We start from the raw sequence: 12245 nt of genomic DNA on the forward strand, positions 1-12245 counted from the left end.
CATTCTCAATGGAGAAAAACTGAAAGCTTTTCCGCTAAGGTCAGGAACACGGCAGGGATGTCCATTATCACCACTGCTATTCAACATAGTACTAGAGGTCCTAGCCTCAGCAATCAGACAACAAAAGGAAATTAAAGGCATCCAAATCGGCAAAGAAGAAGTCAAATTATCACTCTTCGCAGATGATATGATACTATATGTGGAAAACCCAAAAGACTCCACTCCAAAACTGCTAGAACTTGTACAGGAATTCAGTAAAATGTCAGGATATAAAATCAATGCACAGAAATCAGTTGCATTTCTCTACACCAACAGCAAGACAGAAGAAAGAGAAATTAAGGAGTCAATCCCATTTACAATTGCACCCCAAACCATAAGATACCTAGGAATAAACCTAACCAAAGAGGCACAGAATCTATACTCAGAAAACTATAAAGTACTCATGAAAGAAATTGAGGAAGACACAAAGAAATGGAAAAACGTTCCATGCTCCTGGATTGGAAGAATAAATATTGTGAAAATGTCTATGCTACCTAAAGCAATCTACACATTTAATGCAATTCCTATCAAAGTACCATCCATGTTTTTCAAAGAAATGGAACAAATAATTCTAAAATTTATATGGAACCAGAAAAGACCTCGAATAGCCAAAGGGATATTGAAAAAGAAAGCCAACGTTGGTGGCATCACAATTCCGGACTTCCAGCTCTATTACAAAGCTGTCATCATCAAGATAGCATGGTACCAGCACAAAAACAGACACATAGATCAATGGAACAGAATAGAGAGCCCAGAAATAGACCCCCAACTCTACAGTCAACTAATCTTCGACAAAGCAGGAAAGAATGTCCAATGGAAATAAGACAGCCTCTTCAATAAATGGTGCTGGGAAAATTGGACAGCCACATGCAGAAAAATGAAATTGGACCATTTCCTTACACCACACACAAAAATAGACTCAAAACGGATGAAGGACCTCAATGTGCGAAAGGAATCCATCAAAATCCTTGAGGAGAACACAGGCAGCAACCTCTTCGACCTCAGCCGCAGCAACATCTTCCTAGGAACAACGCCAAAGGCAAGGGAAGCAAGGGCAAAAATGAACTATTGGGATTTCATCAAGATCAAAAGCTTTTGCACAGCAAAGGAAACAGTTAACAAAATCAAAAGACAACTGACAGAATGGGAGAAGATATTTGCAAACGACATATCAGATAAAGGACTAGTGTCCAAAATCTATAAAGAACTTAGCAAACTCAACACCCAAAGAACAAATAATCCAATCAAGAAATGGGCAGAGGACCTGAACAGACATTTCTGCAAGAAGACATCCAGATGGCCAACAGACACATGAAAAAGTGCTCCATATCACTCGGCATCAGGGAAATATAAATCAAAACCACAATGAGATATCACCTCACACCAGTCAGAATGGCTAAAATCAACAAGTCAGGAAATGACAGATGCTGGCGAGGATGCGGAGAAAGGGGAACCCTCCTACACTGTTGGTGGGAATGCAAGCTGGTGCAGCCACTCTGGAGAACAGCATGGAGTTTCCTCAAAATGGTGAAAATAGAACTGCCCTATGACCCAGAAATTGCACTATTGGGTGTTTACCCTAAAGATAAAAACGTAGTGATCCAAAGGCGCACGTGCACCCGAATGTTTATAGCAGCAATGTCCACAATAGCCAAACTATGGAAAGAACCTAGATGTCCATCAACAGATGAATGGATCAAGAAGATGTGGTATATATACATAATGGAATACTATGTAGCCATCAAAAGAAATGAAATCTTGCCATTTGCGACAACATGGATGGAACTAGAGCGTATCATGCTTAGCGAAATAAGTCAAGCAGAGAAAGACAACTATCATATGATCTCCCTGATATGAGGAAGTGGTGATGCAACATGGGGGCTTAAGTGGGTAGGAGAAGAATCAATGAAACAAGATGGGATTGGGAGGGAGACAAACCATAAGTGACTCTTAATCTCACAAAAGAAACTGAGGGTTGCTGGGGGGAGGGGGTTTGGGAGAAGGGGGTGGGATTATGGACATTGGGGAGGGTGAGTTTGCTTTGGTGAGTGCTGTGAAGTGTGTAAACCTGGTGATTCACAGACCTGTACCCCTGGGGATAAAAATATATGTTTATAAAAAATTAAAAAAAACAAAAAATTAAAAAAACAAACAAACAAAAAAAACAGAGGACTGGTCTATGACATATTCACAAAATTAAATACTCAATTTGTAAAAAAGAACGAGGAGGCTCTTTACATTTTTTTATGGTATAATCCTCACAATTTAAATTAGACAATAATTTGAAAGGAGAAGTTAACGGACTACTAGGTATGTATATATGAATATGCATTGTCTGCGTATGTTTACATTATTTCTGAAAGGATGCAAAAGAAACTTAGGACTTGGTTGCCTTAGGGGAGAAGAACCAAGTACTTGGCTGGAGAACAAACACAGGAAGAATAATTTTCACTGTAAACTTTCTGTTCTATTTGCATTTTTAGAGAATGAATGGCTTAAAATACAAATTTAAAATGATCCTTAGTATTACTTACTTGTCATTGTTATTTACAAACACTATAAATTAATAACATGGATGGCATTCAAAATATGACTTATGTGTACTATGAGAAAAAGGGAAGGAAATTTAAATACCATTATTAATGATGTACTTCTCAATGTCCGTAAGTTCCTTTTTGAAACTAATGAAGTATTTGTATAGGGCCCACATGAAAGCCTGGTATGTCCTAAAGGGAGCTTCAGTTAACTTCTTAGGAAGAGAACCATTTCCAGGTAACATGCCTTCCGAGCTGTGCCCCATAACTTCATCGATGAACTCCTGGAGTCGAAACACAACCTGACCATATGCTGCCATTTGTTCTAGCACTGATCGTAAACAGCTCTGTAATAGAAGCAAACCACAAACATTTGAAGCCTTCTATAAACATTCATATACATACTCTTTCACTAATATTTATTCTGTGACTGTTTTATAAAGTATGCTTAGTATAAGAAAATAAAACAAATTGTTTCATACTCAAAGGAAATAATGTAAGCGTTAATTTCTACAGAATAGAGAATTCTGGCTTATTCTGGCTTAAAAAACACATATAAAGTAAATAAATATACTACAATCAAAAAAATTTATAGTACAGAGCTTCCCAATACAGAACTGACAGAATTAAAAAGGAGAAAACACAAAATGAAACTAAATGTAACTATAACAAAAATATTTAGAATTCTCTTAACACTGTAAAGATGCACAATTTAATTCTGCCTTTTGGATCTTCAGTGTATTTCATAATTAATTTTAATATTGCAAAATGTTTTAAAGTTACAGAACAGTTTACATAAATCCTATTATTTAATATTACTTGCAATAAATACAAATAACTTACATGTGTCAAATGAGTTACTACAATACTGTTTCTCACAGTTACCTTCCCATCTGTCAACTGAAATATAAAGAGCTTTTTTACCCCCGAAAGTAACCTGAAATGAAATAAAAAAGATGAATGTACTTTAAGTTTACAAAAATATTACAGTAATGCCTAAGAAATTCTTTTCTTATAAATTTTTATTTAAATTCTAGTTAGTTAACATATAGTGTAATATTGGTTTCAGGAGTAGAATTTAGTGATTCATTACTTACATCTAATACACAGCACTCATCATAACAACTGACTTCCTTATCAGCCCATCCCCCACCCATCTCCTTCAATAACCTTGTTTGTTCTCTATTGTTATGAGGTACTTATGGTTTCCCTCCCCACCTCTCCTCTTTTTTTCACCCTTCCCACACATTCATCTGTTGTTTCCCAAATTCCACATATGAATGAAATCATAAGATACTTGTCTTTCTCTGATTTTATTCACTTAGCATAACACACTCTTAGCTCTATCCTTGTGATTGCAAACAATGCTTAAGAAATTTTAATGAAAGATTGAGAATTGGGGGTTGGACAGATCTTCCCATTTTCAAAAATGTCAGTACTCAGAGAGGAATGATGATGGAAGAGTAAGGGACCTCATTTCATCTGGTTCCCTGAATTAAGCTAGATAACTATCAAATCATTCTAAGCATCTAGTAATTCAACCTGAGATATAAGAAAATAATTGCTGGAATTCTGCAAATAGAAAAGTGAACACTTTTTGCAAGGTAGGGGTGTGGAGAAATGAAACTGATGGGATATACTGGAAGACAAATGGCAGGGTAGGGAGCCTCAGAAAGTCAGCTACTGGAAAGTGATATAGCAGCCCCCAAGTACAAAAAAGCAGAACCTTTAGAAATCTGCGTCAGTGACAGACATCCCTGCCTGAAAGGTGCTGCGATGAAAAGGGGCAGAATCCTAGCTAGGACACGATGGGCTCAATATTTCCGGGGTGACAGGAAGAATGGGGGGTGCCTGAGCTGGTAGAGTCTCCAAGCACTGGAGCTGCGAAACCAGTTATGGTCAGCGAGTCCCGGGGGCAGGGGGCTCTCAGCTCAGTTCACCATAAATTGCAAACCAATGCCTAATCTGGTGACTGCTCTCCGTTTGGGGGCCCTGCAAAGGACAATGACCCAGCAACCCTCTGCCTTTCCCCAGAAAGATCAGTGTGGGCACACACAGCAAAAGCCTGCAGAATTTGGCACATAATGAAATTTTTCAGCTCTAGGGCTGCAGATGGGGGTGTGGCCATTTTTATTTTCATGCTCTAAAGAGGTGAATGGAATGCCATCTGGGAACAAAAGCCACACAGAGAACCAGCTTACACTGAGACCAGCCCCCTGGTAAGGGGGCAGTAAAATTCCACCCAGGCAAAGACACCTGACTATCAGCACAGCAGGACCCTCCCCCAGAGGAGCAGCTGGAAGAACAGGTGAAGAGCAAGTTTATGGATGAAACAGGAATGTAGAACTCCAGTGGTAGGGTAAAATAGTATATAGAATTTAAGGTTTTTTTCTCATGATGCATTTATCTTTCAGTTTAATATTTTCCATTTTTTCCCTCTTTTTCCCTTTTCAACTAGTTTCTTATTTTACAAACTCTTTGTTTTTAAGCCTTACCTTTCATTTTTTTGCATTTGCTTTTTTGAGATATATTCTTCAACTTTGGGTTCTGCTCACTGTATTCATTTCTATTTTTCATGTATATAAGTCCTCTCTGTAAGACAATTCTCTTTACAATTTTGGGATCTAGTGTCTTCTAACACACAGACCAAAATACATTCAGGACCAAGTGGATCACCCTCTCTTGTCCACCCTGAGATTATATTCTCTCTTCCTCTGCCCCTTCTCTTTCCTTCTTTTTCTTTTTGTTTTGGTTTCTGACCTCCTGGGAATTGTCTAGTGTGTATTTTACTGGGTTGCGGTTGATATTTTTTATTTTGTTCATTCATTCATTCATTCTTCTCTGGGCAAAATGACTAGAAGGGGGAATTAACAACAAAAGAAAGAACAAGAGGTAATAATACTCTCTACTATAGATCTAATGAATAAGGCTATAAGTAAAACAGCAGAGATGGAATTCAGGATAACAATTATGAAGTTAGTAGCTAGGCTTGAAAATCGCATGAAAGAAACAAGAGAATCTTAGTGCAGAAATGAAATCTAATCAAGCCAAAATAAAAAATGCTCTAACTGTGATGCAGTCTAAATTGGATGCTCTAACAGCTAGGGTAAATGAAGCAGAAGAAAGAGTAACATAGAAGACAAGCTGACAGAAAGGAAGGAAGCCAAGGAAAAGAGAGGAAAAACAACTAATGGACCATGAGGAGACCATGAGGCAAGGAAAAGAGAGGAAAAACAACTAATGGACCAAGAAATCAGCAATGCCATAAAATGAAATAATATTAGAATTACTGAAGTCCCCATATGTGGCATGTAAGGAATAGCATGGAGGACATTAAGAGAAGGTAGGGAAAAACGAAAGGGGGAATCAGATGGGGAGATAAACCATGAGACTATGGACTCTGGGAAACAATCTGAGGGTTTCAGAGGAGAGGGTGGTGGAGGGATGGGGTAGCCCGGTGATGGGTATTAAGGAAGGCACATGTTGTAATGAGCACACAAATAATGATTCATGGAACACTACATCAAAAATAAATGAAGTACTGTATAGTGATTAACAAACAAAAAAATAAATGTTTTACTTGATCTTATTAGTTTCTAAGACATTTATAAAGCATGTAAAGAGCTCTTATTATACTATGTAAGCAATTTGTACTCAATAAATGATATTTTAGGGGAAAAAAGCAAAGAACAACAAAAAAGAATTATTGGAGTCTGTGAGGGAAAAGAAAGAAAAAGGACATTAGGAGAATGAAAGGAAAAGTAAACTGGGGGAAATTGGAGGGGTAGACGAACCATGAGAGACTGTGGACTCTGAGAAACAAACTGAGGGATCTGGAGTCAGTGGTGGGGGGGGGATAAGTGAGCCTGGTGGTGGGTATTGAGGAGGAAATGTATTGCATAGAGCACTGGATGTGGTGCATAAACAATGAATCTTGAAACACTGAAAAAAATGAAATAAAATTAAAAAGAGGGACAGAAGGTATATTTGAAGAAATCATAGCTGAGAATTTCCCTACGTTGGGGAAGGAAACAGGCATTCAAGTCCAAGGGGTAGTGAGGGCCCCTCCCCAAATCAATAAAAACAGATTAACACCCCAACATGTAAAGGGAAGCTTGCAAATTTCAGAGATAAAGAGAAAATCCTGAAAGCAGCTCAAGACAAGGGGTTTTTAACATAGACTGGTAGGAACATTAGGCTGGCAACAGACCTATCTACAAAGACCTGGCAGGCCAAAAGGGACTGGCATGATGTCTTCAGGGTGCTAAATGAGAAAAATATGCAGCCAAAAATACTTTATCCAGGAAGGCTGTCACTCAGAATGGAAAGAGATAAAGAGCTTCCAGGACAGAAAGAAACTGAAAGAACATGGAACCACTAAATCAGCTGTTCAAGAAATATTAAGGGGGATCCTGTAAGCAAAGAGAGAGCCCAAAAGTAAAAAGACCAGAAAGAAATGGAGATCATCTAAAGAAACAGGGACTTTACAGGTAATACAATGGCACTGTTTGTATCTTTCAACAATTACTCTGAGTGTAAATGGGCTAAATGCTACAATCAAAAGACACAGGGTATCAGACTGGGTAAAAAAGCAAAAACCCATCGATATGCTTTCAACAAGAGACTCATTTTAGACTTAAAGATACCTTCAGATTGAAAATGAGGGGGTACAGAACCATTTATCATTCTAATGGGCATCAAAAGGAAGCTGGGGTAGCAATCCTCATATCAGACAAATTAGACTTTAAAGCAAAAGACTGTAGTATGGGATAAAGAGGTATACTACATCATACTTAAAGGGTCTTTTCAACCCTTTAAGATCTAACAATTATAAATATTTATGCTCCTAACTTGGGAGCAGCTAATAATATAAACAAACTAATAACAAAATTAAAGAAACACATTGATAATAATACAATAATGGAAGGGGACTTTAACACCCCACTCACAGTAATGGACAGATCATCTAAGCAGAGATCAACAATGAAACAAGGGCTTTGAAAGACATAATAGACCAGATGGACTTCACAGATATATTCAGAGAATTCCATCCTAAGGTAACAAAAAATGCATTCTTCTCGAATGCACACGAAACATTCTCCAGAATAGATCATATACAGGATCATAAATCAGGTGTCAACCAATACCAAAAGTTTGAGATTATTCCCTTAATATTTTCAGACCACAATTCCTTAACCTTAAACTCAATCACAAGCAGAAATTTGTGGAACGCACACAACTGGAGGTTAAAGAGCATCCTACTAAGGAATGAATGGGCCAACCAGGAAATTAAAGAACAATGTAAAAAATTCATAAAAGTGTATGAAAATGAAAATAACAGTTCAAAACTTCTGGGATATAGCAAATGTGGTCCTAAGAGAACACTGCAATATAAACCTTTCTCACAAAATTAGAAAAATCTCAAATACACAAGCTAACACTGAACCTAAAGAAGCTGGAAAAAGAACAGCAAATAAAGCCCCAAACAAGCAGGAGAAGAGAAATAATAAAGATTAGAGAAGAAATTAATGAAATAGAAACCAGAAGAACAGTAGAACAGATTAGAAAGAATCTGGTTCTTTGAAAGAATTAATAAGATTGATAAACCCCTAGCTCCTTATCAAAAAGAAAAGAGAAAGGACCCAAATTAATAAAATCATGAATGAGAGAGGAGAGATCATGACCAACACCAAGGATACAGAAACAATATTAGGAACGTATTATGAGTAACTATATGCCAACAAATTAAGCAATCTGGAAGAAATGGATGCATTCCTGGAAACTTATAAACTACCAAGACTGAAACAGAAGAAAAATCTGAACAGACCAATAACCAGCAAGGAAACTGAAGCAGAAATACAAAACGTCCAAAAAAAAAAAAAAAAAAAAAAAAAAACAAGTGTCCAGGGCCAGATGGCTTCCCAGGGGAATTCTACCAAACATTTATAGAAGAAATTAATACCTATTCATTTGAAGCTGTCTCAAAAAACAGAAATGGAAGGAAAACTCCTATACTTGTTCTATGAGGCTGGCATTACCGTGATTCCATAACCAGGCAAAGACCCTATCAAAAAAGAGAATTACAGACCAATGTCCCTGATGAACATGGATGCCAACATACTCACCAAGATACCAGCTTAATTTGTTGGCATACACTTGCTGATAAAAATTTTCTAACAATTTTTTCTGTATCCTTGGTGTTGGTTGTGATCTCTCCCCTCTCACCCATCATTTCATTCATTTGGGTCCTTTCTCTTTTCTTTTGGATAAGTCTGGCCAGAGGCTTATCAATCTTATTAACATTCTCAACAAATACCAAAAGTACATTAAAAGGATTATTCCCCACAGCCAAGTGGAATTTATTCCTTGGCTGTAAGGGTGGTTCAACATTCAGGTATTAATCAATGTGATACATTAATAAAAGAAAGGACAAGAACCATATGATTCAATTGATCAGAGAAAACATTGCATCAGAGAAAGCATTTGACAAAATACAGCATGCTTTCTTGAATAAAACTCTCCACAGTGTAGGGATAGAAGGAACATACCTCAATATTTTAAATGCCATCTATGAAAAGCCTACAGAGAGTATCATTCTCAATGGGGAAAAACTGAGACCTTTTCCACTAAGGTCAGGAGCATGAGAGGGATGTCCACTCTCACCACCGTTGTTTAACATAGTACTGTAAATTCTATCCTCAGCAGTCAGACAACAAAAAGTAATAAAAGGCATTCAAACTGGCAAAGAAGTCAAACTCTCTCTCCACAGATGACATGATACCTTATCTCCTCAGGATGTAAAAAACAGAACTACCCTACAACCCTGCAACTGCACTACTGGGTATCTACCCCAAAGTTACAGACGGAGTAAAAAGAAGGGGCACCTACACCCCAATGTTCTGGTAGCAATAGCCAAACTGTGGAAAGAGCCACGATGTCTCCCGACAGTTGAATGGATAATGGATAAAGGAGATGCGGCTTGTATATACAATGGAATATTACTTGGCCATAAGAAAGGATGAACACATTATTCACATCAACATGAATGAACTGGAGGATATTATGCTAGTGAAATGAGTCAGAGAAAGACAATTATCATGTGGTTTCACTCATATGTGGAGTACAGGAAACATCATAGAGGATCATGGGGTAGGGGAGCGAAAACTGAATGGGAAGTCATCAGAGAGGGAGAACCATAAGAGACTCTTGACTATAAGAAGCAAACTGAGGGTTGCTGGAAGGAAGGTGGGTGGGAGGATGGGGTGATTTAGTGATGGGCAGTAATGAGGGCACGTGATATGATGATCACTGGGTGTTACATGCAGCTGATGAACTGCTGAACAATACACCTGAAACTAAGTATGTACTATATGTTGGCTAACTGAATTAAAAAAATAAAGCTGCAGAAGTTGCAGAAGTATCGGGGGAAAAAAAAAAGAAAAAAAGAATGTCAATATTATCCTTTGTGGCTGAGAGCACCAGAATCTGGAAATCTTAGTAGTACTAGCACTACATGCTGCATTTCTCATTTTCATTTTTATGTGAACACAATTTAAATTAAAAATGTTTTTTTTCTCCACAATGTAAATTCATAGATTCCTGGTTTCCAGGTATAGGACACAGGCTCTCACTGATATACTCTGCCTAGCAAACTAGGAGTCTTTCGTTTACTCAGTCGGACTGAGTAATTAAAAAAAATAATAATGGTGTAACCTAATTAAATAGCATACTACATGATTTAAAACAGAAAAGAAGTAAATATCAAATTTTCACAATCTCTACAATTGACTTTGAAGTTTAGGTTTTCTCAGTCCCACATTTTATGCTTTAGGTGCCCATTAGAAACAGTTTTGGGTTAAACCCAATGGCCTATTTCTAGTATGTATGTGAATACTTAACGAATACTTTTCCTTAAAAAATGAATACTTTTCCTTAAAAAAACAAAATTCTGCCTCTTAGTAAGAAAGTCTTCTATACTAGTAATTAGCTTAACAGGTCTTACCATAAGGTTTCTCGAATAATCTGTGTCTCAGTAACAAAAACTCTGTCATCTGGAACATATAACAGGTCACTGCTATACAAGTGCTGGTCCCTATTAGCAAACATCAAATGTCAATAAAATGGTTTCTCATGAAGTAAAATGCATTAAGGAATACATGCATTTAGTGGTAATTTAACCAGTAATCAATAAGCAAATAAACATAATAAAATGTTTTAAATGCCCTCGCACACTCATTTCTACATGTCAACCGTAATATTCTCAGAGAAGTACTTTCAGAACAATTCCAATTTTTTAAAAAAGATAATATTTATTTATTTCAGAGAGAGAGAAATAGGTAGAGAAAGCATAAGCTGGGGGTGGGGGTGGTGAGATGGGGAGAGAGGGAGAAGAAGGCTTTCTGCTGAGCAGGGAGCTTGATGTGGGGCTCAATCCCAGCATGCTGGAACCATGACTGGAAGTAAAGGCAGATGCTTAACCAACTGAGCCATCCAGGCAACCCAGAATAATTCCAATTATTATATTCTTTGCTGATTTAACCAAGTGTTTAAAACTATGTATTGTTTTAGAAAAAGATTAACTGTATTTTTAAGTAGGTGCATTAGATTTTAAAAAAGATCTCAAATAGGTGACCTAATTCATTAGCTACCAATCCATTAGCTTTGAAAGTAACAAATAAAAAACAGACTATAATTAAATAATAATCTTATTTTAAAAATAAATAGCTGAAAATGTGTTAAATTAGAATTGCTAAAAAATTTTTTAAATTTCAGGGAAGTTTTTTATTTAACTCATAAATCAAAAGCAAATATTAAAATATAAAAGCTTCTTAACACATTAAATGAAAAACTTAGCTTCTTACCAGACAGCAGCTAAATTGGAGTGCAAATGTAAACTATGAGGAAACCTTGAGGATCTGGCTGTCCAGTACTGATGAACCACATGCTGTTCCAGCCAGCTTCGGCCATCTGTCTCATCTACTGGAAGGATATTTAAAGAGTTTAAATTATAAGAATTAACAAAAAAACACTTGAGCAACTATGCCACAATTCTGGATTTATGACCCCATTCAAATAGTCAATTGAGAAAGGCTCTTTTACTTATCAAACTCAACACCTATGGAACAAATAATACGTTACTAAATGGGCCGAAGACATGAATAGACATGTTTTCAAATAAGACACCCAGATGACTAATAGACACATGAAAAGATACTCAACATCACCATCATCAGGGAAATACAAATCAAAACCATAATGGAATACCACATTATACCTGTCAGAAAGGGGTAAAATTAACAACAGAAGAAGAAACAACAGGTGTTGGCAAGGATACAGACAAGGGGAATCCTCTTGCACTGTTGGTAGGAATGCAAACTGGTATAGCCACTCTGGAGAACAGTTTGGAGGTTCCTCATAAAGTTAAGAAGAGAACCACCCTACGATCTGGCACTTGCACTACTAGGTGTTTATCAGTATATAAAAATACAGATTCAAAGGGGTATATAACACACCCTGACATTTATAGCAGCATTATCAACAATAGCCAAACTATGGAGACAACCCAAATGTTGATCAACTGATGGATAAAGAAGATATGGTATCTATACACAATGGAATATTAGCCATAAAAAGGATGAAATCTTGCCATTAGCAGCAGGTGGATGGAACTAG

At 37.0% G+C, this 12245-nt stretch overlaps 1 protein-coding gene across 4 annotated transcripts in view; it reads right to left on the reverse strand.

Moving 5' to 3' along the window:
• The window catches only part of TUBGCP5 (tubulin gamma complex associated protein 5), a 109933-nt gene that overhangs the window by 52664 nt on the left and 45024 nt on the right, over positions 1–12245 (reverse strand). For 2 of the 4 annotated variants that reach the window (XM_032342328.1, XM_032342331.1), the window contains 4 exons: positions 11435–11552; positions 10576–10665; positions 3417–3510; positions 2674–2920 (listed from right to left, as the gene is read on the reverse strand). In XM_032342328.1, the coding sequence (XP_032198219.1) occupies positions 2674–2920; positions 3417–3510; positions 10576–10665; positions 11435–11552 (549 nt within the window). The remainder of the gene's footprint in view (positions 1–2673; positions 2921–3416; positions 3511–10575; positions 10666–11434; positions 11553–12245) is intronic. The other 2 variants (XM_032342329.1, XM_032342330.1) reach the window with 2 other exon arrangements.

The sequence above is a fragment of the Mustela erminea genome, chromosome 5 (genome assembly GCF_009829155.1).
Source record: "Mustela erminea isolate mMusErm1 chromosome 5, mMusErm1.Pri, whole genome shotgun sequence".
NCBI classification, from domain to species: domain Eukaryota; kingdom Metazoa; phylum Chordata; class Mammalia; order Carnivora; family Mustelidae; genus Mustela; species Mustela erminea.